The sequence below is a fragment of the Odontesthes bonariensis genome, chromosome 9, assembly GCF_027942865.1.
Source record: "Odontesthes bonariensis isolate fOdoBon6 chromosome 9, fOdoBon6.hap1, whole genome shotgun sequence".
NCBI lineage: Eukaryota > Metazoa > Chordata > Actinopteri > Atheriniformes > Atherinopsidae > Odontesthes > Odontesthes bonariensis.
The window spans coordinates 21,073,149-21,095,601 of NC_134514.1; the positions used below are offsets into that span (position 1 = coordinate 21,073,149).

Sequence of the window (22,453 nt, forward strand, 5' to 3'; positions counted from 1 at the left end):
GGAGAGAGGGTCATTTACAGTAAATACTTGGTAATGTACCATTTATTACAACGTCTTGTTTACTGGGACTTTACATGTTGTTTTTGTAAAAAAAAAAAATTTAAATACATAAAATACTTAGGTGTCTTAGGGCTAAATCCGTGGTTGCCTGTGGTGATTTCTCCTCTCCTATGAAATGCGCTGTATAAATAAAGATGCCTTGCCTTGCCTTGCCTTATTTCAGCAGACAGCATGGATAGATACTCAAAGGAGCTTCCTTAAAATAAAAATCATCTTCAGTGGCACATTCTTTCGTTGTCTCTGCAGACAGATGGATGTGTTTGTCTTTGTTATAGTTTTTCTTCTTTTATTCTATCTTATCATTCATATATATGTATATATTTTAATTACTCCTTGTCTGACCTCCCGGCCCAGCACCTCTTGCTGTTACACACCCACATCACACACCCACGATACACACGTCGTGAGCGCGCACCGGTCAGTTGGCAAAGTTTGACGCGCGCTGACTTTCACTGTGCAAAGGCGTCAGATAGGAGCCAGGCTGAGCAATGCAGGATATTTGTCAGTGACTGAATAGAATTTTTTGGGCTTCACAGTGATAAGAATTTCGGCGCCGATAATCTCATGTCTGACCGTGAAAGGAGATATATTATCCTCCACCTGCTCGTTACTGTCTCGGAGTTTTGTCGTCAGAGTCTCCGGGTGCGCCTAACTTTAACAGCAAGCTCTCCGAAGTTTTGGCACAAGACGGGACATCGTGTCCGGGCGTCTGTAGTCGGAGTCAACAAGTGGCTTTCATGCTCTTGTAGAGGAGCCATACTTGGGGAAAGCTCAACTTTGCTGAATGGAAAGCTGCCAAAGAGAAACTAAATTGTTCTCGGGGTGTTTTAAGTAAGTCATCCTTCATTTGACCCGCTGGAAGTGTGAAGAGGACGAGGTTCGAAAACGCGCACGAGTTTGTCAGCACCATGAGAGGACTGGTGGTTGCTCAGATGTGGATGGTTTTATTGATGGGGACCATAACCGGAGTTGTAAAGGCTCAGGTTTCTCATGCCAAAGTGTTGAGGGGTAACAGCAGGAGAAACGGTGAGATGTCTTGTTTTTTATTTTAATTTGTTTGCTTTTTTATCTTCTCTTGCTACTGTTATAGTTGGCTCACTTTTCTGCTGTCTGTTATATAGTTTCGAAAGCGAATTTCAATGCAGCATTGTAATCTTTTTTTTGTTTGTGCATTCTACGTCACAGCTATGAAATTGAGTTGAGAGCACGCCTTTAGGTATTTATGAGACAATGGAGAAACATGACCCTGACTGATTGTGTGGAGCAGCTTTGGGGTGTTGAAGTCACATTTTGCACAGCAACCAATGGAAGTTCAATTATTTTAAGCGGTTGCAAACCAAGTTTTGTTTGAACACAAATTGTTCCAAGTTGTAAGTCAAATCCAGGACACAGAAGCCTCAGCCATGTGGGTGCTAAAATCCTTTTAATGACACCGTGTTATGGATACAGAGCATCTGTCCCTCGTGCAAGCTGAGGTCTACAAATTCCCCGATCCTCTTGCATATCTAAGTTCCTGAAGGTGTGCCATGATTACTTTTATCTGGGCCCTCAGGCTAAAGCCAGGGTGAAGTGGCCAGCCTTTGATTGCACACTCACACTCTCAGCTGTGAGGAGGTTGCTTTTGGCTTTGAAACGTGAAAATACCAGTGTATTAAGTTCTAACCTGGATGATTGCCCCTCTGGCCTGTCTCACCAATCACCCCTGTGTGTTTCTGTGTGTGTAAAGATAACAGAAAAGAAGGTGAGAGGGTCACTAAAAGTTTGACTCTTGGCAAATTAAAAAGCCTCCCTTTCTATGACCTTTGCTGCCCCACAAATCCTCCCCTAAAACTGTCAACCGTTCATTTTTCATCATCTGTTCGTGGGAAATCATTTGAGCCAAAGCCGGCCATATATCTGACCTCTTTTCCATAAATCTGCAGCAGAGTTGTATCATTTTGGCTTTTAAGTGTGCAGCATCCACATGCTTCACGTTTGACTGATTGCACTGTCACATGTGCATGTCTTGCACATCAAACGAGCATGTGTACACTGTAAATGATCTGGCTCAACAAGTAGCCACAGCTGTGCTGTAGCAGCACTGTGAGAGGGCAGCGGCAGGATAGAAATGTAGGAAATAATGAGAAAGAAATGGCTTGTTACAAACTAAAAGTTAATGCTCTCAGAAGACAACAGCTGCACCAGCTCTGTTTGGTGAAGGTCAAAATTCCAGCAGCAAAATAAAAAGTTTCAAGTGAAGAAAAAGTATTGAGCAAGAAGATCAGATAAAATTGCATATTTGGATGCTCATTAACAAATTGATTCAACTCCCAAAGTCTAATGATAGAAATATTTGAATTATATCAGAATCAGAATTGTCTTTATTGCCAAGTAGGTTTGGACATCTTTGCTGCTATGTTTTAGGACAGTAACAATAAGCACATCTAGACAAATAGCAAGTTGAGTAAAAATGAAGGTAAATAAAAGTACTAATGAACAAAAATTAATATGCACGTAAGAGGTTGATGATAAAAGTCTGATGTTTACTTTTTAATTAAAAATGCTTTTTTTTTTTGGACAGCAGTGAAGTGCTTCAAAGCATTCAAAGCAAACCCTTTCTCACACAGTGTTCCTCTCACGCAGTTGCCTGTTCTGATCTTTTTGTCCTTGCCTTCATCGTGGCCTCCTGTCATTTTTTTTGGCAGCATTTTTTAGCTGTTATTTTCAAAAACTTTGCCCTGTCCCGAAACTTTCCACTTTTCCAACAGCCTTAGTTTTAAAATCCAACGTGATTTTTTCTTCTTTAATGATTTACAATTAAAAAATGTATTCTTCTCTTAACTTGAAACCATATTGGCTGTTGCCTTTGTAGAGTGGGTGTTGGATAGGCAGTGGTGGATGTAGTAAATCCTAAGAATTCATTCGGTCACTTTGTCTTACCTCACTGTTTGGTTAGGTTACAAAACGATCACGGTTATCTTTAATAACTGCTGTTGTACCGCAGTTGTGTGTGATGTTTGTGAGACACCTTCTAATAAGGCCCGACCGATTATCGGCCCCACCGATATATCGGGCCGATATTTAGCATTTTGGGGATATCGGCATCGGCCATACTTTCCATAAATTTCCACAGATAAGTTTATATAATTTTCATAACCAATTTTGCAGCCGTTTGGTTCTGAACGCGTCTTCTGCTCTCGCTCTCGCCACTTTGAGTTCATGAGCATTGCCCCGCCCCGTCACAGCATCTGATTTGTTTGGCACACGGAATACAACCAATCAACACGCAAGGCTGCGAACGGTTTCAAGGCGGCCGTGGTGCAAGTTGGGGGCGGGGTGGCTACTGAACGCTGTGAGCGGTTTCAAGGCGGCTGCGGTGCGGGTGCAAGTGGGGCCACGGTGGTGGCAGTACTACTTGAAGCAGAGAGAACAAACTCCCTTCAAGGTAAGCATATACGAAGCCTTATCCCCTGCAATAAGTCACAAACACACCAACGTTGCAAAAGCACGGCACCACAACGTCTTTATTAGTGTATACAACTAGTGAAAATGGTCCATTTGAACTGTGTAACGACGCAAACCTTTAGCTCACGTAAGGATAACCAGAATGACAGTGAATACTCCTCACTGAAACGGTTGTCCATAAAGCAGTCTCAGCATAGTGTACAGTAATTTTAAAACCCCCAAATGGAAACGTGAACGTGTCTGTAGTTCTACACGAAAAGTGGACTGAAAGCCATGGTCAATGAAGACCAAATAAAACGTGTTTGTTCTTGAGACTAACCATTTGTTAGTGCAAGCCTGCTAGCTACTTGGTAGCCTGCCGGTGTGAGAGCCTATCTTGTTCCGTAACAACTGGTTACCCAGCACATTAGAACCAATGGTGATTGGTCGTAATGTCCCTCTTAATTAACTTTAATAGAATTAAGTTTTGGCCAGTCGCTGCGTTTCAAACATCTGGAGTAACATCTTGTTACGGGTAGCCAGACAGGCTGTCACACCACCACCAAGTAGCTAGCAGGCTTGCGCTAACAACCATGGTGTTAGGTGAACAACTTCATGAAGCCGTACGCGACGCGACTCAAATGGTTCATTGTAAAGTTGTACAGGGATGTTTATGTTTATTTTACTGTTTAAAAATGCTATAAGCAGCTCCCTACACTTGATTTTTAGTTCTCAGTCAGTTCATTTTCTATTACTTCTTAATATAAAAATAGCATATATTCAAGTATTCTCATAGCAGGGAGTGATTTATTTTTTTATTGATAATTATTATTTTATTTCCCGTTTTATTCTAAGTTATGTTTGGCTTTATTTTACAAATGCTGCTGGCAGCTTCCTGCACTTTTCATTTTTACAATTAAAAAGACTTAATGAATATGAAAGTTTGTGCCAGTGTGTGCTATTTTTAATTTATCGTGAATAATGTTTCTATTTATCGGTTGCACATATCGGTTATCGGCCTCCCATTTCCATAATTATCGGTATTGGTATCGGCCCTGAAAAAACCATATCGGTCGGGCCCTACCTTCTAATATTACAGTCAAAATTGACTTAGTTCTCATTGAAACCACAAAATGCTTTATGAGGCTGACACAGGAATTTTTGAGCTAAGATGATAATTTTGTAATAGATTGTCACTCGGTGGGATGGGGCGGGTACTTAAAGAGGATTCCCCTGACACATTTCTCAAACCATATATTTGAACTGATAATGTCAAGTCAGATTGGTACGATAAAACAATTTTGTGTCATGATCACACAGGCTGTGTGATCGCTGCTCTTGAGAAAGCTCTTTAATCCACTAAAGTCTTGCAATAATTCACTGTTTAGAAGTTATCCTTACTTGTATGTTTGTGTGTGTGTTTCCCTTAACATACAGCTTATGTGGAACATGAGAGCTTAGTTCCGTTATTTGATTGACTGGTGCTGATTAGAGTTGCTTCCTTGTGCATGCTGATAGAGACTCTGCAGCTCCCGCTTGTCCAATAACTGCTGTGTGAACGTGCTTGTGAGCGCACCCCCGTGTGTTTGAATGTGAGTGTTTGTGTATAAATGTTCCGACAGAATGTCTTAGCTCACGTCGAGGAATCCCCCCCCCGTCCGAGCTTTTCCTCCTGAGGTTGTTAAGCGTTTTGCTCGTTCTTTTAGCCTTCGATTGAAGTGTGTCTGTGTGAGCATAAAAGGGGTTGGGGTGAGGTAAGGGGTGAGTCAGACTGTATATTTCAAAAAAGGAAACAGAAAAAAAACAAAAAACCCACATGTCAATACACTGAAGAGAGCACACATAATTGTGTCTTTCTGCTTTAAGAAACTTATCTCAACATACGCGAATACAGGCAAACACGCATACCCAGACATAACAGTGCCATCTTTAAACATTGTAATCCCTCACACATATTCACCAGGGTGTAAGTGGACGTCTATTTTATCTACTTTCTATCTGTGTCAGCTTATCTTAGCCCTGTTCTGACAATGTTTGTCCCAATGAGAATATGTGACAGACATTATTAATATGTAGTATCTACAGTAGGCACTAGAGCATTTGTGACACTAATGAAATGGTAAGTTTTGGCACCCCTGGTAATAATTTCTAACTTTGAACTTTTCTTATTGCACTTGATTAAGTGAAAGGAATTTGAAGTGTATAATTTGGGTTTTGACAATACTGGAAGGTTAGCTTGGTTGGACAGGGGTTTATAAATGCTGTACGTTAGGCTACATTTGGACGTAACATGCAAGATAAAAATAACCAAAAAAAAAAAAAAAACCTAAAAGGAGACTCTTCCACTGAAAAACAGCATTGGTTTTATTAAAAAAAAAAAAAAAAAAACCTTATATTCCTAAACACTTTTTAGGTTATCAAAGGTTTCTGAAATGTTACTATGTGTTAAGGGGAGAGACGCTAAACTGCGTAAGCCAACAATCACTCTTCCTGTCCATTTTGAAGAAGAGTGTGTGCACATATAGGATAAGTCTGTGTTGTATGCATGTGTAACAAAGAGAATGATATAAAAAATAACCATTTTAGATAGATTAGATTAAAGATTTTGCCAAAACATAACATATAGATATGTAAATGGTTTGCCAAATATACTTTGGTGACTCAAGTATAATGTATAAATGGTGAATATTAAGCTTTCGTAAGTGTTGCTCATAGATTCAAAGCTTTATGCACGCTCTGACTCCTTAAATCTTGTACCAACAATCAGCAGCTGGACTTATCTAAGCAGCTGCTTGTCACAAATGAAGTAAAATACAAATTTTAGATAACTGATCCCCGCAAAGTAAGAAAAAAAGCCGTAAAAACATAGCACAGTGTTTTCAGGAAGCAGTTTTTTGTGGTTCATAATGTAAATAAAAGGTGGTGGTTAGGGGGAATGGTGAAGGTCCAGTTAGAGGTGAGAGAGACCAGGAAAAAAAAACCTGACATAGCTGAGAAAGGCAAATCAAACCTCCAAAAACATGCCTGCTGGGTTCATCGGTGATTCTGAACTGACCCCAGGACTGAGTGTGAGTATGCATGTGTGTTCGTCTCTGTGTGGCCTTGTGATGGACCGGCGGCCTGTCCAGGGTGTGCCTTGCCTGTCGCCCAAAGGCAGCTGGGATAAGCTCCAGGTTAAGTGGGTTTATAAAATGGATGGATGGATGTTCGCACCACAAAATTCAGTATATCAGTTCTGAAATAGAAACATCTAAACAAGCCGGATTAGTTTTGGAAGCGAGTCGAGTGGACTAACAAAAATAAGAATCGTACCTTTTGGTTAACGAGCAAATGTTTTCAATTTAAAGGCATGTGTCTAAGTGTTAAAGACAGGGATAGGTGGAACATGCTGTGTACTTATGTTGCAGCCAGTGGTGTGGGGAACATTTCCCCATTTAAGGGAAAGATTCATTCTTGAAGGTAACATGATACCAGAAACCTAATAAGAAGTGGATACCTTCTACGTGATAATAACACTAAGCACATCTAAAATCCAGAATGAACTACCTTAAAAGCCAAAGATTTGTCACAAACTTAAATATCACTGAATGTGTTGCCAATGTGGATTGCCTTTAAAAGATCAGCTCATGCATCTTTTTGAAGGACAAAAGGATGAAAAACCTCCTAAACAAGAACTGAAAGACTGATGGACGAAAACTGTGTTTACAAGCTGTGATACTTGCTAAAGGGGTTGTTACTAAGTAATGAACATACTTTCGCGCCAGGCCTTTTTTTTTACATTTTTTTATTAGAATGTAATGATGGATTACTACAAAGTAATCTTGCTTGAAATATTTAAGAAATGTGTCATCTTTAGCTTTTTGCCTTTTGAAAAATCAGGTCATCTTTGCCTTTCACAGCGATCTACAGTTCCGCCATTAGGTTTTCAATACAATACAATACAATTTAAACAGATACAATACAATACAATCAAAGTGAAGACTCAGTCCAAAAAAAGAGAAATAGCGAAATCAGCAGCTTCTCATTCGTTGTTTGATTTATTCAGTGATTTCTTAGCGCCGAGCAGGGTTCCTCCTCTCACAGTCATATCTGCATTTTATATAAATTGGAAGAGAAAGTTCTGACGTCAGCATGCATTGACAAAGCTTACATATTCCCTTCACGGTGCAGGAAGGCTATCTGAATGACCACTGGCGTCCTGAGACACTGTGGTGTAAAATATCTAACATGCATGCACGCTGAGGTCCTGTGAAGACATTGCACAATGCTATGACTTTAAGCGGTATGTGGGAAATACTCTGAAGATTTAAAGTGCATTATCTTTTTTTCAGATTTAATGGCTTCAAGTTGAAGCTACTTAACAGTATAACATGCACACGTCTCACATTTGTAAAAGTAGACATTCACACTGACATACAAGCATGCGATGCACACAGTTGCACTTATACAATGTCACATGTAGAGAGCCATCAAGCTTACAGTAAAAACAGTGTTTAACCTACCATGCAGAAACTGGTTGGTCATATTGGTTTAAACATTCAGTGTCATAAAGTCATTAATTAGTTGTAGCGCAACTCTGCTTCACAAAGGATATAGCTTTTCTTAGTGGCAACAAAGCAGTAATATTTTGTATTTAGTGTCCTGGCATAGTCTTCCTATTCCTCCTCTTCTCTCTTCTAATAATTCTCTTCTTATCTTTTGCCTTCCTCTCTCAGTCCTGTCTTATCAGTCTATGCAATGCTACATATCACTCCATCTCCCCAGATCCTCCTCTTTCAATCTCCTTCTTTCTCATTTCTGTCTTTATCTTCCCATCTCTCCCCCTCTGTTCTTAATCAAAAGCCGTTTCACCATACTGGCTCTGGAGCAAATATAATGTGACAAGCAGTGTCACACATATGTACGCTGGCATTATAAGTTAAAAAAAAGAAAAAAAAGGGGACTTGCACGAGTATAATAAGTTTTGTCAAGTGTAGTTTGGAAACCCAAAAATATATTTTAACAAATTTCCTCTTGAAAGACCTTTATTCACATGCCTATAAAAACAGGGGCCAATATGGACAAACAATATGCAAGGTAAAAGCATAGGGACAGGTAATGTGGCACACAAAAGGATATTTGCAGTATCGTTTATTTGCCATGAGAGCTCAAGGGGACCAACAGTGTGAAAAGTCACTCACATCCACACAAAGAGCAACAGTCCCACAAATGTCACACATACTGATTATGTTGCGTTTCCAAAGTAAAAAAAAACTTACATTTGTTTGAATAAGTTGTTGGTTTATTCTCAAAGCGCGTAACTTTCTTCTTTATATTTGTTTTGACTTAAAAGTTGAGTTCCAAGCGCTATTCTTTGCTTTTATCAATTGACAGTTTTTCCTCAGTGTTTATTCACAAGACAGTCTCACGCACACACACACACACACACACACACACACACACACACGCACACACACACACACACACACACACACACACACACACACACACACACACACACACAAAGAAAAAACAACCCCATGGGCCATTTGTTCAAAAGTGTGCATAATCCTTTACCTGTGGTTTAAAAATGACCTCCAGCAGTTGTGCCATGGAAAATCTTGTATTAAGGCATCACCACTGCGACCGTCAAAAAAAAAAAAAAGTCTCCAATTAGAAGCTCTCCAAAAAGAGCTGCACTCACTGGCTCCATCGCCCTTCTTCCTCCTCTTTATCAGGACTTTGTGGCTAATTAAAGTAAACACTTCCTAATGACTTTTGGAAACTCTTATGTGAGTTGTGTTTCAGGGTACAAACAGCATCTCATGTGATTGTTTAAATCCGAGATGTCGCCTGTGTGGGCGCTGATTTAGAGGAACACTCCTATTGGTCGTATGAACAAAAAAGCTTAAAATGGGTATGGGCCGATAAGGGGCTTCTCAAAGTCAAGGAAGGATCTTTAATGGCTGCCGTTGCCCACTTCTTAGGTCTGTTTCATTGGGTGTTTTTCAAATCCAAGGAAGGACTAGTCTAAGAAAGACGGGACTTTGAAGCACCCATCCGACTGCTATTAGTCATTAACGCATTTTTCATGTATGAAATAGGAAACAGATTGTCTCTCTACGTGAGAACACCCATGAACCTGTTCACCCCATCTTGGCATATCACGTGATCAGTTCTCACTGACAGCAACAATGTTCCACACGTTTTTTTTTTCCTTTTTTCGGTCAATGTATAAAACGCTTGCGGCGGGAATGAATGTCAACTGAGGTTATTGGAATTCATGAGTCACATTCAGGACACCCGACATGCTTCCAGCCTACCCACCCAGGCCAGCACACACGCAATTACACACAATTACAGGATCTCCCTTTCAAGGGAATCCCCCAATAAACACTTGTCATCATGCACATAAACATATACACACTTTGCATGAGCCAAAGTTACCCCACCTCGAAATGTTTGGCAGACACTCTTTTCCTCCTCTGCACAGGGAAAAAGGGTTGTGACCCCTTTGACATCCCTTATGGGAGTGGAGTGTATGTTGCGTGTGTCAAAAGAGAACAAAGAAGGAAATGTAGCTTTGGAAAGAGAGTGGAGTGTATGCTCATGCATGAGATGGTGCTCAGGTTTTAGGAAAACGAGGACAGGGGGAGAGTAAGAGTAAAAGGGAGTTGAAGGGCACAGAGGAGGAGGAGAGGGAAAAGGTGTAGAGAGAGATATGCCAAGTTAAAAGACTGGTCCCTCCACTTTTCTGCGCCGTCAGCTTCCAAAGAGATAGAGTAAGACCAACGGCAAGCCAAATGGATAGACTTTAAAAGACGAAAGTACTGTCGGACTGATAGAGGAATGGAGAGGGGCGATAAGAAATTGCTGGAAACGGAGAGCAGCACCAAGTGTAGTATCAAACATAAGCAGATTATCTGATCTCAGTATCTGATCAGAGCTGTAGCTGAAGGGAGAAGAAGACATAATTATGACTTTCTTTCCCCAGTTTAAGACTGTTAGCTTTTATTCACTGTACACTCAGTGAAGTCGAGGTCTAATTTAGTATCCTCATCTCACGCCACATGTATGATTGTTTCGAAAAATGCATTGTTTTCTAAATAAACAGAATCTCTATATAAAGACATTTACATTTTTCCACTGATGTGTTACTTCAAGTAACAGCCATCATTTGCTATCTATTATCTAAATCAAGCAACTTATTTTGAGGAGCTGCAAAGGCAGAGAAGTGTTGTATGAAGTTATAAAATAAATATTCTTGATCCATCCATCCATCCATTATCTTCCGCTGGTCCGGGGATCGGGTCGCGGGGGCAGCAGCTTGAGCAAAGAGACCCAGACGTCCCTGTCCCCAGCCACTTCATCCAGCTCTTCTGGGGGGACCCCGAGGCGTTCCCAGGCCAGCCGAGAAACATAGTCTCTCCAACGTGTCCTGGGTCTTCCCCGGGGCCTCCTCCCAGTGGGACGGGCCCGGAACACCTCACCGGGGAGGCGTCCAGGAGGCATCCTAACCAGATGCCCGAGCCACCTCATCTGACTCCTCTCGATGCGGAGGAGCAGCGGTTCTACTCCGAGCCCCTCCCGGATGACCGAGCTTCTCACCCTATCTCTAAGGGAGAGCCCAGACACCCTGCGGAGGAAACTCATTTCGGCCGCTTGTATTCGCGATCTCGTTCTTTCGGTCACTACCCACAGCTAGTGACCATAGGTGAGGGTAGGAACATAGATTGACCGGTAAATCGAGAGCTTCGCCTTCTGGCTCAGCTCCTTCTTCACCACGACGGGCCGGTGCAGAGCCCGCATCACTGCAGACGCCGCACCGATCCGTCTGTCAATCTCCTGTTCCATTCGTCCCTCACTTGTGAACAAGACCCCGAGATACTTGAACTCCTCCACTTGGGGAAGGATCTCATTCATTCATTCATTCTTGATATGAATGTAATAATCAAAAATTCAAATCAAAATTTATTTGTATAGCACATTTCATGTACAAAACAATTCAAAGTGCTTTACATAAAATAAAAGCATTGCAGCAGGGAGTGGAAGAAGCATTAAAAATACATAAAAGAATATAAAGAGAAACAAATAAAATAATTTAAATGAATTTAAAAACAAGCAACAATAATGTAAACACCAATCCAACATCAAGGCATATTGTTAGCAACATCAGCCATCAACACCACGGCTGCGTTAGCAGAGCACAGCCTGCAGCCTTGGAGAAGATGGTCAGTATGTTCTATATGAAATATTGGAGTAACTGATCCTGACTATTTGCTGGGTGGGACTGTGCAGCTTTGCATGTGCTTTTGGGAACTGATGACCTAAGAAGCTTGTATGCTTTGGGAGAGGCTAGTTTATGGCAGTGATAAAAACAAAATTCCATCTATAAGCCTTTTCATCCTTCCCAAAGGTGTTAAACTACAACAGAAGTGGATTCAGTTTAGTCCCATATAAAAAACAGAGAACTGACTGTTCCGCAGCCTTTATCTTCAGGAAACATCTTTGCAAATTTGACCCAAAAACAGCTGGGTTTTGCAACTGAAATAGTTATAAAGTCTTAGGCTGTTCCAGCCTTTTACCTGAGCAAAACTTTGAGTATGAGTAGGCCTGTCTGTTAGGTTATAAGTAGATTTTTACAATTTTTTTTTTCTTATTTGCGATTCCTGCACTCAAGAGGTGTGTCTGAGACACAGGGGGATGTGGGAAGCCTGCGGTGGACCGGCGTAATATTGTTACATTTCTAACATTGTTGAAGGCAACAGAGAGTGAATACATTTCCATTCTCATACTTCCACCTGCATGCGGCCTTGTATAATTTAGTTCCCTTTTCTTGAAATCGCTCTCTCGGGTTTTAGCATGTATGTTTGAATTATCCCAGAATTAGAATTGAAGACAGGGCAGGCTGTGTCATCTGCTGGTGGGCGGAAATGTGGGCAGGGAAATATTAGGTTATTCATAGAGTCCCATTCACCAAATGAAGAAAATGGTGCAGTCACATTAGAGTTCTTCTATGGTAAAAACTTTGAAATGATTATTTTCCGGGGATTAACAGCTACTGGAGTGGGACTTGAAGATAGTGCAAAGGAAAAGGCAACAGTTGACAGGAGGGGAGGCAGTACACTTGCAATTATACAGCTTGTGATTAGCCAACGGAAGCTGCATGAATAATGAGTGGTCACTGTGTGCAAAAGTTAATAGCATGAATGTAAACAAAGACACAGGAGAAAGATCATGTTACAGCCGTAGTTAAAGAAAGAGGGAAATTATGCTCTTTTGTGTTTACTCTTTTCCTCATGAGTTGTCTACCTGTCTGACATTTATCGGGCAAAATACACAAACTTTAATGTCTGCAATGGGTTTTCATTAATGCAAAACACATTGTTCATTGGTAACTTTCACCAGTGCTGTTTCTGTGCTGTGATGCACTTTGAATCCTGACTGAAACTCTTTAAACAGATTATTTCTGTGTAAATGATCACAAAGTTGAGCTGCAACAATTTTCTTAAGAACTTTAGACATAAAAGGGAGCTTGGATATAGGTTGATAATTAGCTAACACTCCTGGATCATGAGTAGGCTTTATAAGTAAAGATTTAATTACCGCAACCTGAAAAGTCTGAGGTACATATCCTGTCAACAAAGACAGACTGATCAAATCCAAGATGGAAGTATTGATTAAGGAGAAAATTTCCTTCAACAGTCTGGTTGGGATTGGGTCTAAATTACAAATTGATTGTTTAGAAGAGACTATTGCTGTTGTTAGCTCAGCGAGTTTGACTGGACAGAAGCCGTCTAAATAAAAATCAGGTTGTAAAGATACTTCTAAAGCTGCTGTACTTGATGATACATCACTGATAATAGTGGGATGGATTCCATTAATATTTTCTCTAATAGAAAAAAATATATTGGTGATGAAGCTCATGAAATCAACACTACTGAGAGTTAAAGGAATACACGGCTCAACAGAGCGTGGATTCTTCGTTAGTCTGGCTACAGCGCTGAAAAGAAACCAGGGATTGTTCTTCTTCTTTTTTATCAATGATGAATAGTATGCAGTTCTAGCTTTACGAAGGGCTTTCTTATAAGTTATTAGACTATCTTTCCAGACTAACTGAGACTCCTCTAAATTAGAGGAACGCCATTTTCTTTCCAACTCTCTTGCAGCCTGCTTTAAAGCATGCAGCTGTGAATTATACCAAGGAGCCAGCTTCTTCATTTTCAGAGGGGCAACATTGTCCAATGTTGTACAAAATGGGTAAGAGCTTCCTCGAAAAAGGGTGGCAGACATGTTGCCCTAAAACTAATTCATATCTGTCAGCACTAGTAGTGCCTTCACAGTTGTGCAAGTTTCCAAAGCTATGTGCACAGCTGCATCCCCATACCATCACAGCTGGCTTTTGAACTGTTTGCTAATGACAAGTCAGACGATCCCTCTCCTCTTTAGCCTGGAGGTGAAGCAAACATACATCTCCAAACAGATTCTTTTTTTCCTGCAAAGTTGTTGTGGATTGTGTAGGCTCATTTATCTCTGCTCATGTGTATTGTCATCCATTGGCAATATTAGCTCAATTTACAAGCCAATAAAGCACTTCTGAAAATGAGCTGAGTTGGGGACAGAGTAGAGGAGAATTAGAGAGCACATGTAAGTCTTGGCAGGTAAGCCAATCTGACCACCACTGGATGCAGTTAGAGGAGCAGGATAATGCGACAGAGAGGAAGGAGGTGGAGGTTGCATAGAAAGTCAAACGAGAGTGGCAAGGGAAAAACATGATTAGATGAAGATGAAGAGGAAGGATGGATGATATGAGGAAGGTGAAGAGAATATGGCAGAAAAAGAAGTTTCTGAGAGGATGGCAAAGCACTAGGTTAAGAGAGCTAAACGAGAATGAACAAGTAGAAAAAAGTTCTGAATGAGGGGAGGATGAAAGGCTGAGTAAGGTGAAGCACAGAGAAGGAACTGAAGGAACCGAGAGGAGATGCTGTCGTGTGCCAATATGCGAGTTTCAACAAAAAACAGCTGACAAGCACACGAAAGAACGAGCTCGCGAAAGAGCCGGAGAGACGGGAGAGGGATGAAATGGGACAACTGAAATAGAGTGTGATGGATATGAAAAGAGACAGAGTAGAGGTGTGAAAGGAGTGATGGGGGAAAGAGTGCGTGGCATCACAATAGAGGAACATGAGTGGGAGGGGTGTGCTGAATAAGCAGTGAAAGCAAAGTAAACCAGTGATTGAGGGATAAGACAAGCATAGATGGAGAGAAAAGTTTAAAGAGATTCACAGTACTCCCAAAACTTAGAGGAACATTGATGAATAAGAATGAAGGATAATAAAGGGAGGGAAGCACAGTTTGCAAGAAGGGAGTGTGTACTTTAAAAGGATGTAGATTAACTGTGTAGTGCTCTTCTCTCTGCATTGGCTCTGTCCCAGTCCTTGACAAACAAAGCTAATGTGACTCAACAGCATATATATATGAGGAAACTGCTGATGTGTTTGTGTGAGCGTCTTTCAGATGCATAGAAGGAGGGAATGGAGCTTGTGTGTGAGTGTTTGAGGATGGGCGGTGGTAAACTGTAAAAATATTTAATGAACAGAACAAATTAGTTTGCTCACTTAGGGCGTATTCACACCTACCTCGTTTGGTCCGGACCAGATTTTCGTTGGTTCGGACCTTTTGGGATGGTCTGAATACAAACCACCGAACTCTGGTCCGGACCAAACAAGCGGACCGAGACCGAGCTGAAGGTCGGACTCGGTCCGGATCAAACGAACCCTGGTGCGGATCTTTTGGAGGTGTGAAAGCAGACCGGACCTAATCCCAGACTTTTTGCTTTTTTGTACCTCGGGAGCATCCGTCGTTTGTCTGCTGCTAGGTAACAGAACAGAGCGTCGTTCTTCTAATTACTAGACCGGCTGTGGTAAAGCTAACGAAAGACCGAAAATAATATTTCTTGACCGAAAATGAGTAGGCGACAAACGTACAGCAGCATAGTAATTACACAGTTGTGAAAATAGCAAAACGTTGAAAAAACATATAGTTTTGATTATATTAAAAGCAATAACGGCACGGAAAGCGTCCATGACTACATTCACTTTTGAACTTAGCACTTTGTGTTGCGCGTGTCGATTCTGACCAAAAGCCGAACGACTTCAGGGCGCGTGGCTTTGTTGACATATTTTGGTCCGTTTACTGAAATGTACAGTCTGAAAGCGAACCGCACCAAAATGAAAAAAAAAGGTTCGGACCAAAGCAAGTGAACTATCGGATTTTCCTGGTCTGAATACGCCCTTATTCACGTCTCTTCGTTTTATGAAAAAAAGAAAAAGGAAAACTATTGAGCTGTAACAGTTTGACATGGCTTGTAATGTATTCACCAGTATGTCAAAGCATCTCGGCTTGCTGCCCGGTGTCAACCCGTTACGTTAGCTAGCGAGGCAGAAGCAGACGTCCAGAAAGGAATCAAGGGAGTAAAAAATAGAATAGCAAAAAAAATAAGATAATACAAATTCGGTTTTCGTAATTAACCGCTTATAGTGTTCAAATTGGCTTTGGACCAACGTGATCACTGTAAGCGGTTTCCACTGTACCTCCATTTGAATCGCTACTTCCATGGACGCTAGTTGTTAGATTAGCTTGCATTCAGACTCACGCCTTACCTTGATATCCGCGTGGTTCAGATGAAGGTGCCTCTTCAGGTTAGTTGTATTTTTCCCAGCGACCTTTTTCTCACACCTGACGCATTGCGATCTTTTTTCTCCCTCAATATAATTGAAGTGGGACCAGATATCCATCCTCCTCTTCCGACCAACAAGGGCAAGCATTATGCTGTTTCAGCAGCTGTGTCTTCCTTCTAGCTAGCACTGTCTGTGAAGTAGGCAGGCAGTCGCAGCTTATTTGCAAGCCTGCGTGGCAAGAGGACGTTGAACGTGACATGTCAACTGCTGGCTGAAACACATTTAATCATTTTCAAAAGTTCTGGTGGATCTTCTAAATTATATGGTCGACGAAAATGGATTTTTTTTGTTTCGTTTTTATTTCTAGCATGGCATGTTCGTCTCGTTTTTGTTCGTCAACGAAATGCATCTCATGACACAGTTTTCGTTTGTGTTTTTTTAGAACACTGTAGTCTCGTCATCGTCACGTCTTTTGTGATAGGGAAAGGCTCGTCAACGAACATTTTTAGTCTCGTCTCGTTTAATGAAATTAACACTGCAGTGAAGCTTAGGGTATATGTACCTATAGTGGGCTATAGAGCCACTGGCTACTGACTGAAAGAAGTGAGTGATTGAGTGAACTATCAAAAACACTAAAGGAAGAAAAAACACAGAATGCCCAAATGTGGTGTAAAGCTGTCATTTTGGCTTCATTACATTTCATATTTACACAAGAAACTGGTGTCGTTGTGGCTGTTGCGTGAATTACTGTATGTCCACTCAGGCAAGGGGCTACAATGAAACAGGCTCTTGAGGGAGGTTGTTTGGAGAAGTTTAAAACCCCCTTTTTACACATATTTAGTAGTTATTAAGTATTGAGTGAGGTAATAAAATAATGAGATGTAGAGATGATCAGTCAAACTGCAGGTATAGTATAAGAACAAAATTCACTCTTCTGCTGCTCCGATAGTTATTTTGACTTACAGGTCTGTGCTCTTGTTGGCCTCAGTCTTTTATGTTTACCTGCGCACTTCGGTATGTGTTTGCATTCAGCCCGAGCCCTCCTTGCCTTCGTCGCAAACCACAGACAAAGTCCTCAGTCATTAATGAAATGATAGAGAATTGGGCTGTGTTTGAGTCAGAGACAATGAGCAGAGTGTGAGAGATGATTACCAGCCTCAACAATATGGCAAATGGTTTCGCGATGTGTGTGTGTGTTTTTCATCATGGAAAAATGTGACGGTGGCAATGCCACCAAATTAGTTTGCAGTGCTTTGGGCGGTGTTACTATGTTTATCTTACTGAGGATAGAAAAAAACCATCATGCAGTTTCACAAGTGTGTAGTTTTGATCGAAATGTGGACCGGGCTCAGAAACAGTTCGTTAGCTAATCAATTGTTATATTGTCATATTTTGATAAGAATTACATTCACCATTTAGAGCTTCTAAAAAGTGGATTTCTATCAATGTGTATTACTTATTAGATACAAGCATTTTCAGCAGTCAAAATGTTTGGCAGGCATACATCAGTTAGACTTTCCATTAATCTGACAGAAAATGAAGATGTCAGCCTCATGTTTGAATGAACATCCTGGTGATGGCGCCCTTAAAGGAAGATTGGCCTCTTTGACCTGAAATGTTTTGTATTGCATGTTGCTGTTTATCTGTCTCATTTATGGCTGAGTCGCAGCCTCTGCACTCTGAGAGACAGCTGTGCTTACAGTGAACCCGGGTGAAGTGAAAGAGAATGTTTTTGTAAAGTCAACAGCAATGATTTTGTTGGCTGCAGTGCAGTAACGCGTCTGGTTTTCCAGAGGCCAGGAAGAAGCCTTTATTACACCACCTGCTCAACAGGTTTAAACAGAACGAAAAGCAATATTTTCAACTGTACACTTGCAGATAAATGCTTGTTTGATATGAGATATCACGGCAACATGACTTGTGGCGGCAGAAACGTCATGTGGGAGAAGTGGCTTGATGGTGGAGTTTGGTTGTAATAATAAAACTGTGACCTCATTCGTTGCACAACCCTAACTCCAAAAAGGTTGTGATGCTGTGTAAAATGCAAGTAAAACCAGAATGCAACGTTGTTAAACTCAGATACTATTTTAGTTAGAACAGAACAAAGAAAACATATTTAATGCTGAAAGTGAGACATTTTACCATCAGCTCATCATATCCAGTCATGTTACCAACATGTTGCAAATGAACGTAATTGGTTGCAACATGATCCTCCAGCTGTTTCTCTTTCATACAACTTGCTTTTCTACCATTCTGTTGCTGTTGCCATAATATGTTTTTAAATGTGTTGCTGCCATCAAATCAAGATTAGATGATATTTTTCATGAAACACTAAAATGTCTCACTTTTATACATTTGATGTGTCCTTTCCTTTCTGTTGTTAATAGAACATTAGGAAGTGTCGGTTTGTGAGATTTGCAGATAGTTGCATTTTGTCTTCATTTACATTTTCACTGCATCCCAAGTTTTTGGAATTGGGAGTTGTAAGAATATCGTGTGAATGGCAAATATCTATTGCAAACTGTGACTGTGACTCTCTCATAAGGCTCTCTATTTGTCTGAGTGAAGGTGTGAGAAACTTTTTTTTAAAAGTGACTGTATACTGTCTGATGAAACCATTAATGTTACATGTCCCAAGTAGGAAAATGGCCCTTGGACACTGTATTCACTGCCAATGTACTCAGCCCACCGCAGTGAGTGAGCTCTTTGCATCAAGTGTATTCAAGCTGAGTGTTCTTTTCTCTTATTTTTGCTGCCATGACTGCTTTGTTCAGACTGTGCCGCAGACCACATGTAGCGTTTCATAAGCCCGATCTGCAACCCCGTGTCCACCGGTTTATGTTTTGAGGAAAGGTTACATCACAAAGGGAGGAAAAGCATTTCTATCCCTCCTCCATGTCTGCTGTTTTGACCTGAGTGCAACTTTGGGGATGTGGTGAGCTCACATTTTGACCAAAAATCAACTTAAAACGGCCGTAGCTCAGGAGGGAATGTAATTTTCTTTCAATCGAAAGGTTGCTGATTTGATCCCCAACTTCCCCATTTAACGTGTCAAAGTGTCTTTCGGCTGGAGCCCCACATTGCCCATCAATGTGTTTCTTACTTGTAAGTTGGTTTGGATGAAGCTGCTAAAAAGATGTAATGTAAATGTCCTGTATTGTAAGGCATTTGGCTTGTAATTAGGGCTGGGCAGTAAAACAGTCTCAAAGCTAGAGCCAAGTTAAATTTCTGTTGACTTTGGTGAAAAGCGTTCCACATTTTCAGTCTGTCCACGTATAGGCCAAACGGCCTGTCTCTCGCCAAAAACAAATGCGACAGCAGCCGATGTGCCAATTTAATCAAGACTGTGATGAATAAAGAAAATAATACTGTGATGCATTTTTTTTTGTCATGTTGCCCTGGTTGTTATATGACTGTTAAAACAAAACCACTCCAGTCTGACACAAAGAGATGGACAGCTCCAAATACCAAAGCAAATTCGCTGCTGGCCTTTCATTCAGCAGGTTAATATCACAAGAAGAAGGCTTATCCATGGCTCCCTATTGAACGTGAAGCCTCTGTGAATTGCAGGATTGCTGGAAATAAGTTGTTGAGATATATTCTCACGAAAAGAGACACGAAGGAATCCATCCTCAAATGTTTACAGTTCCTCCTAAAACTTTAGAATACAAGATTCAAACTCCCCGTAACCACCTCTTCCTCCGCCGCCACCAAAAAAAATAAATAAATAAAAAATTGAAAATGAAAATGAATTTTAAAACAGTCACAATGCCAGGAGGTTTCCGCTGGCAGGGCTAAGTGAGGGTGAGAACGTGACAAATGTCAGAGGTGACTGAAGAAAGATGAGAGCGGGAGCTACTTTCACCCCGAGAGATTCAACCCTGCTGAAGGAAAGAGATAAACACTGTATGTTTTATATTATATTAGATGTGTGCATGCGTGTGTGTTGACTGTGTCTGACAAATCCTCTAGTGCACTGTGAGAGCTATGTCTTTGTTACTCCGACAATGGTGTCCTGACACAAATGAAAGACTCTTTTTTTTCCCTCCTCTGTCAAACACTTTTATCTCTACTTCCCCAACTGTCAGCGTTTCTCACCATATGTCCCCCCCCCTCTCTCTCTCTCTCTCTCTCTCTCTCTGATTCTTCATTTGTGCATCTCAGCATTTCTTCTGCAGTCTCACCCTCTCTACCCCTGACTTCTCTTGTTTTCATTAGCTTCCCCTCTCCTGTTTTCATTTCATAGTTAACACTCAGATCTTTGCTTTCTGAGCAGCACGGGGAGGGGCAAGAGGCAGCTGCAAGTGTAGAGAGAGAAACCGAGAATATGAATACACAGCGGAGAGGGAGGATTGGGGATCGGGGACATGGATAGGGGAAATTGTTAGAGGGCTATCAAAACAGAAAAATGAGACACAGTGGCAGAAAGAAAGGTTAAAGTGGAAAAAGAGGATAGATATTTTAAAGAAAAAGTGGCGGCGAAATGGCAGGAGGAGGATGTTCTGTGCTACTGCAGAGCCTGCAGCAGGATAAGTGATCCCAGTGGTAGATGAAGGTCAGACACACACTTGACAGTCAGACCACTGCTTAACCCTACATCGCAAGCACACACAGGCAGTGTTGCATTTGGGCAAACCCATGCTGACAAAAATGTATACAAATGCACACTCATGGAGACACACAGCTGATGTGAGGCAGACAGACTGGGAGCAGGATGGCTGTCAAAACATCAGCATCTGCTCAGCATCACGCACAGTGCTCCCAGCAAACACACACACACACACACACACACACAAACATACATCTAGCAAACAGTGTTCAAGCAGTCCTTAGAGGGACAAACTTGATAAACTTGATAAATTTGTGCTAACCCAGCTGGGGCCCAAAAAGATGCCACACACACACGTACACAGCCCAGAAAAATATTTTCCCTTCATTTAATAAAGTTAACAGTTACCGGTATTTAAAAGCAGAAAGTTAAACTTCTCTGCATTTGGTCATTTACTGAATATCTCTTAGATTATGGCTGCATATCATGTTGTAAAGTTTTTGAACACGAATAATAATAATAAAAAAAAAAGATAAATTCTTCTAAAAAGTATGTAAGTAGAGAACACAATTAAATCAATAAGTCCAAATATTTCTGTCATTTATTCATCAGGGAAACTGTGGAGTGTTGTACATTTGTGAGGGCGGGAGTACCTTATGTATCCACACCCAGTTTCTGTCCTTTTCTCTAAACAGAATGGCTGTGGGATGTTGATGGGTCTCCTCACATGAACTGCTTGCTTGGCTTAACTTGGGACAATCCAAAACATTCAATCTAATTTTCAACCAATCTTTGGTAAGATGACTTTGGTGACATGAGCCACTTTCTCTTGAGATTCTGTTTATGAAGGCTTTGCAGATATCCTGAGATGATTGCTAGTAATATTCAGAATTCATTGTTCTGTCGAACTAGATGCTTCGAAACACATCCAAAGAAAAATACTACCACCACATATGAGATATGCTGGAATGCAGCATTTCTTCTGTCCCCAGTTATTGATCTCTCCCAATTATTTATTATTAAACCTACAAGTTCACCTAATTTGTCTGCAAAATGTGTTTGCCAACAGCCCTCTGGCTTGTCCATGTGATCTTTATCAAACCGCAGAGAGGCTTTAATTTGTATTTTTTGGTGAGCAGGGGGGCTCAGTCCTTGAAGCCAGATTTGTGACTTTGTGCTTTTTTTTTTTAAGAGGACAAAAAAAAAAAAAAAAAAAACACACCAAGTTGCTACGTTAGCAACTATGACCAGTAGCTGTGAGAGAATCAGCAGCCCACTGCGTTTGCTCATGCTCTCAGAGGGAGGTGGTTCTGTGGGGTCAGTGAAAGAGAAGAGATGTGAAAACTTTCAGATATCTTGAAGAAACGGGTTATCTGACACATTCAAACTATATCATTATGAACAGTCTCATTTTATATTCTGCTTGATTGATCAAAAAGTCAATACACTGCCCAACCCAGTTAGACTTCACCTCACAGATACATAACATACGATCAATTCTCTCTATTAATTAATATCAAACTGTGCAAAGAATAACAAATGAAACTAATTTGCTCTCTGTAATTGCTTTTACAACGTGTGCAAAGTAGATGATGTTTTTATTGATTAGGCGGCAAATACAGAAATTTTTAAGGGGTTCTGATATATTCTGAAGGTAAAATGTGTATGTTTTATACTGTGCACAAATTAACATGAATATCAGTTTGTGTGTGTGTGTGTTTGTGTGCGGGTGCGGGTGTGCGTGCAAATCAGGGCTAATTTA

The 22,453-nt window shown here is 40.9% G+C and overlaps 1 protein-coding gene across 1 annotated transcript in view; it reads left to right on the forward strand.

Moving 5' to 3' along the window:
- Positions 1 to 527: 527 nt before the first annotated feature.
- The window catches only part of pdgfd (platelet derived growth factor d), a 66,516-nt gene continuing 44,590 nt past the window's right edge, over positions 528 to 22,453 (forward strand). Inside the window, exon 1 of the mRNA XM_075473594.1 lies at positions 528 to 1,086. Within this exon, the coding sequence (XP_075329709.1) occupies positions 969 to 1,086 (118 nt within the window). The 5' untranslated portion in view covers positions 528 to 968. The remainder of the gene's footprint in view (positions 1,087 to 22,453) is intronic.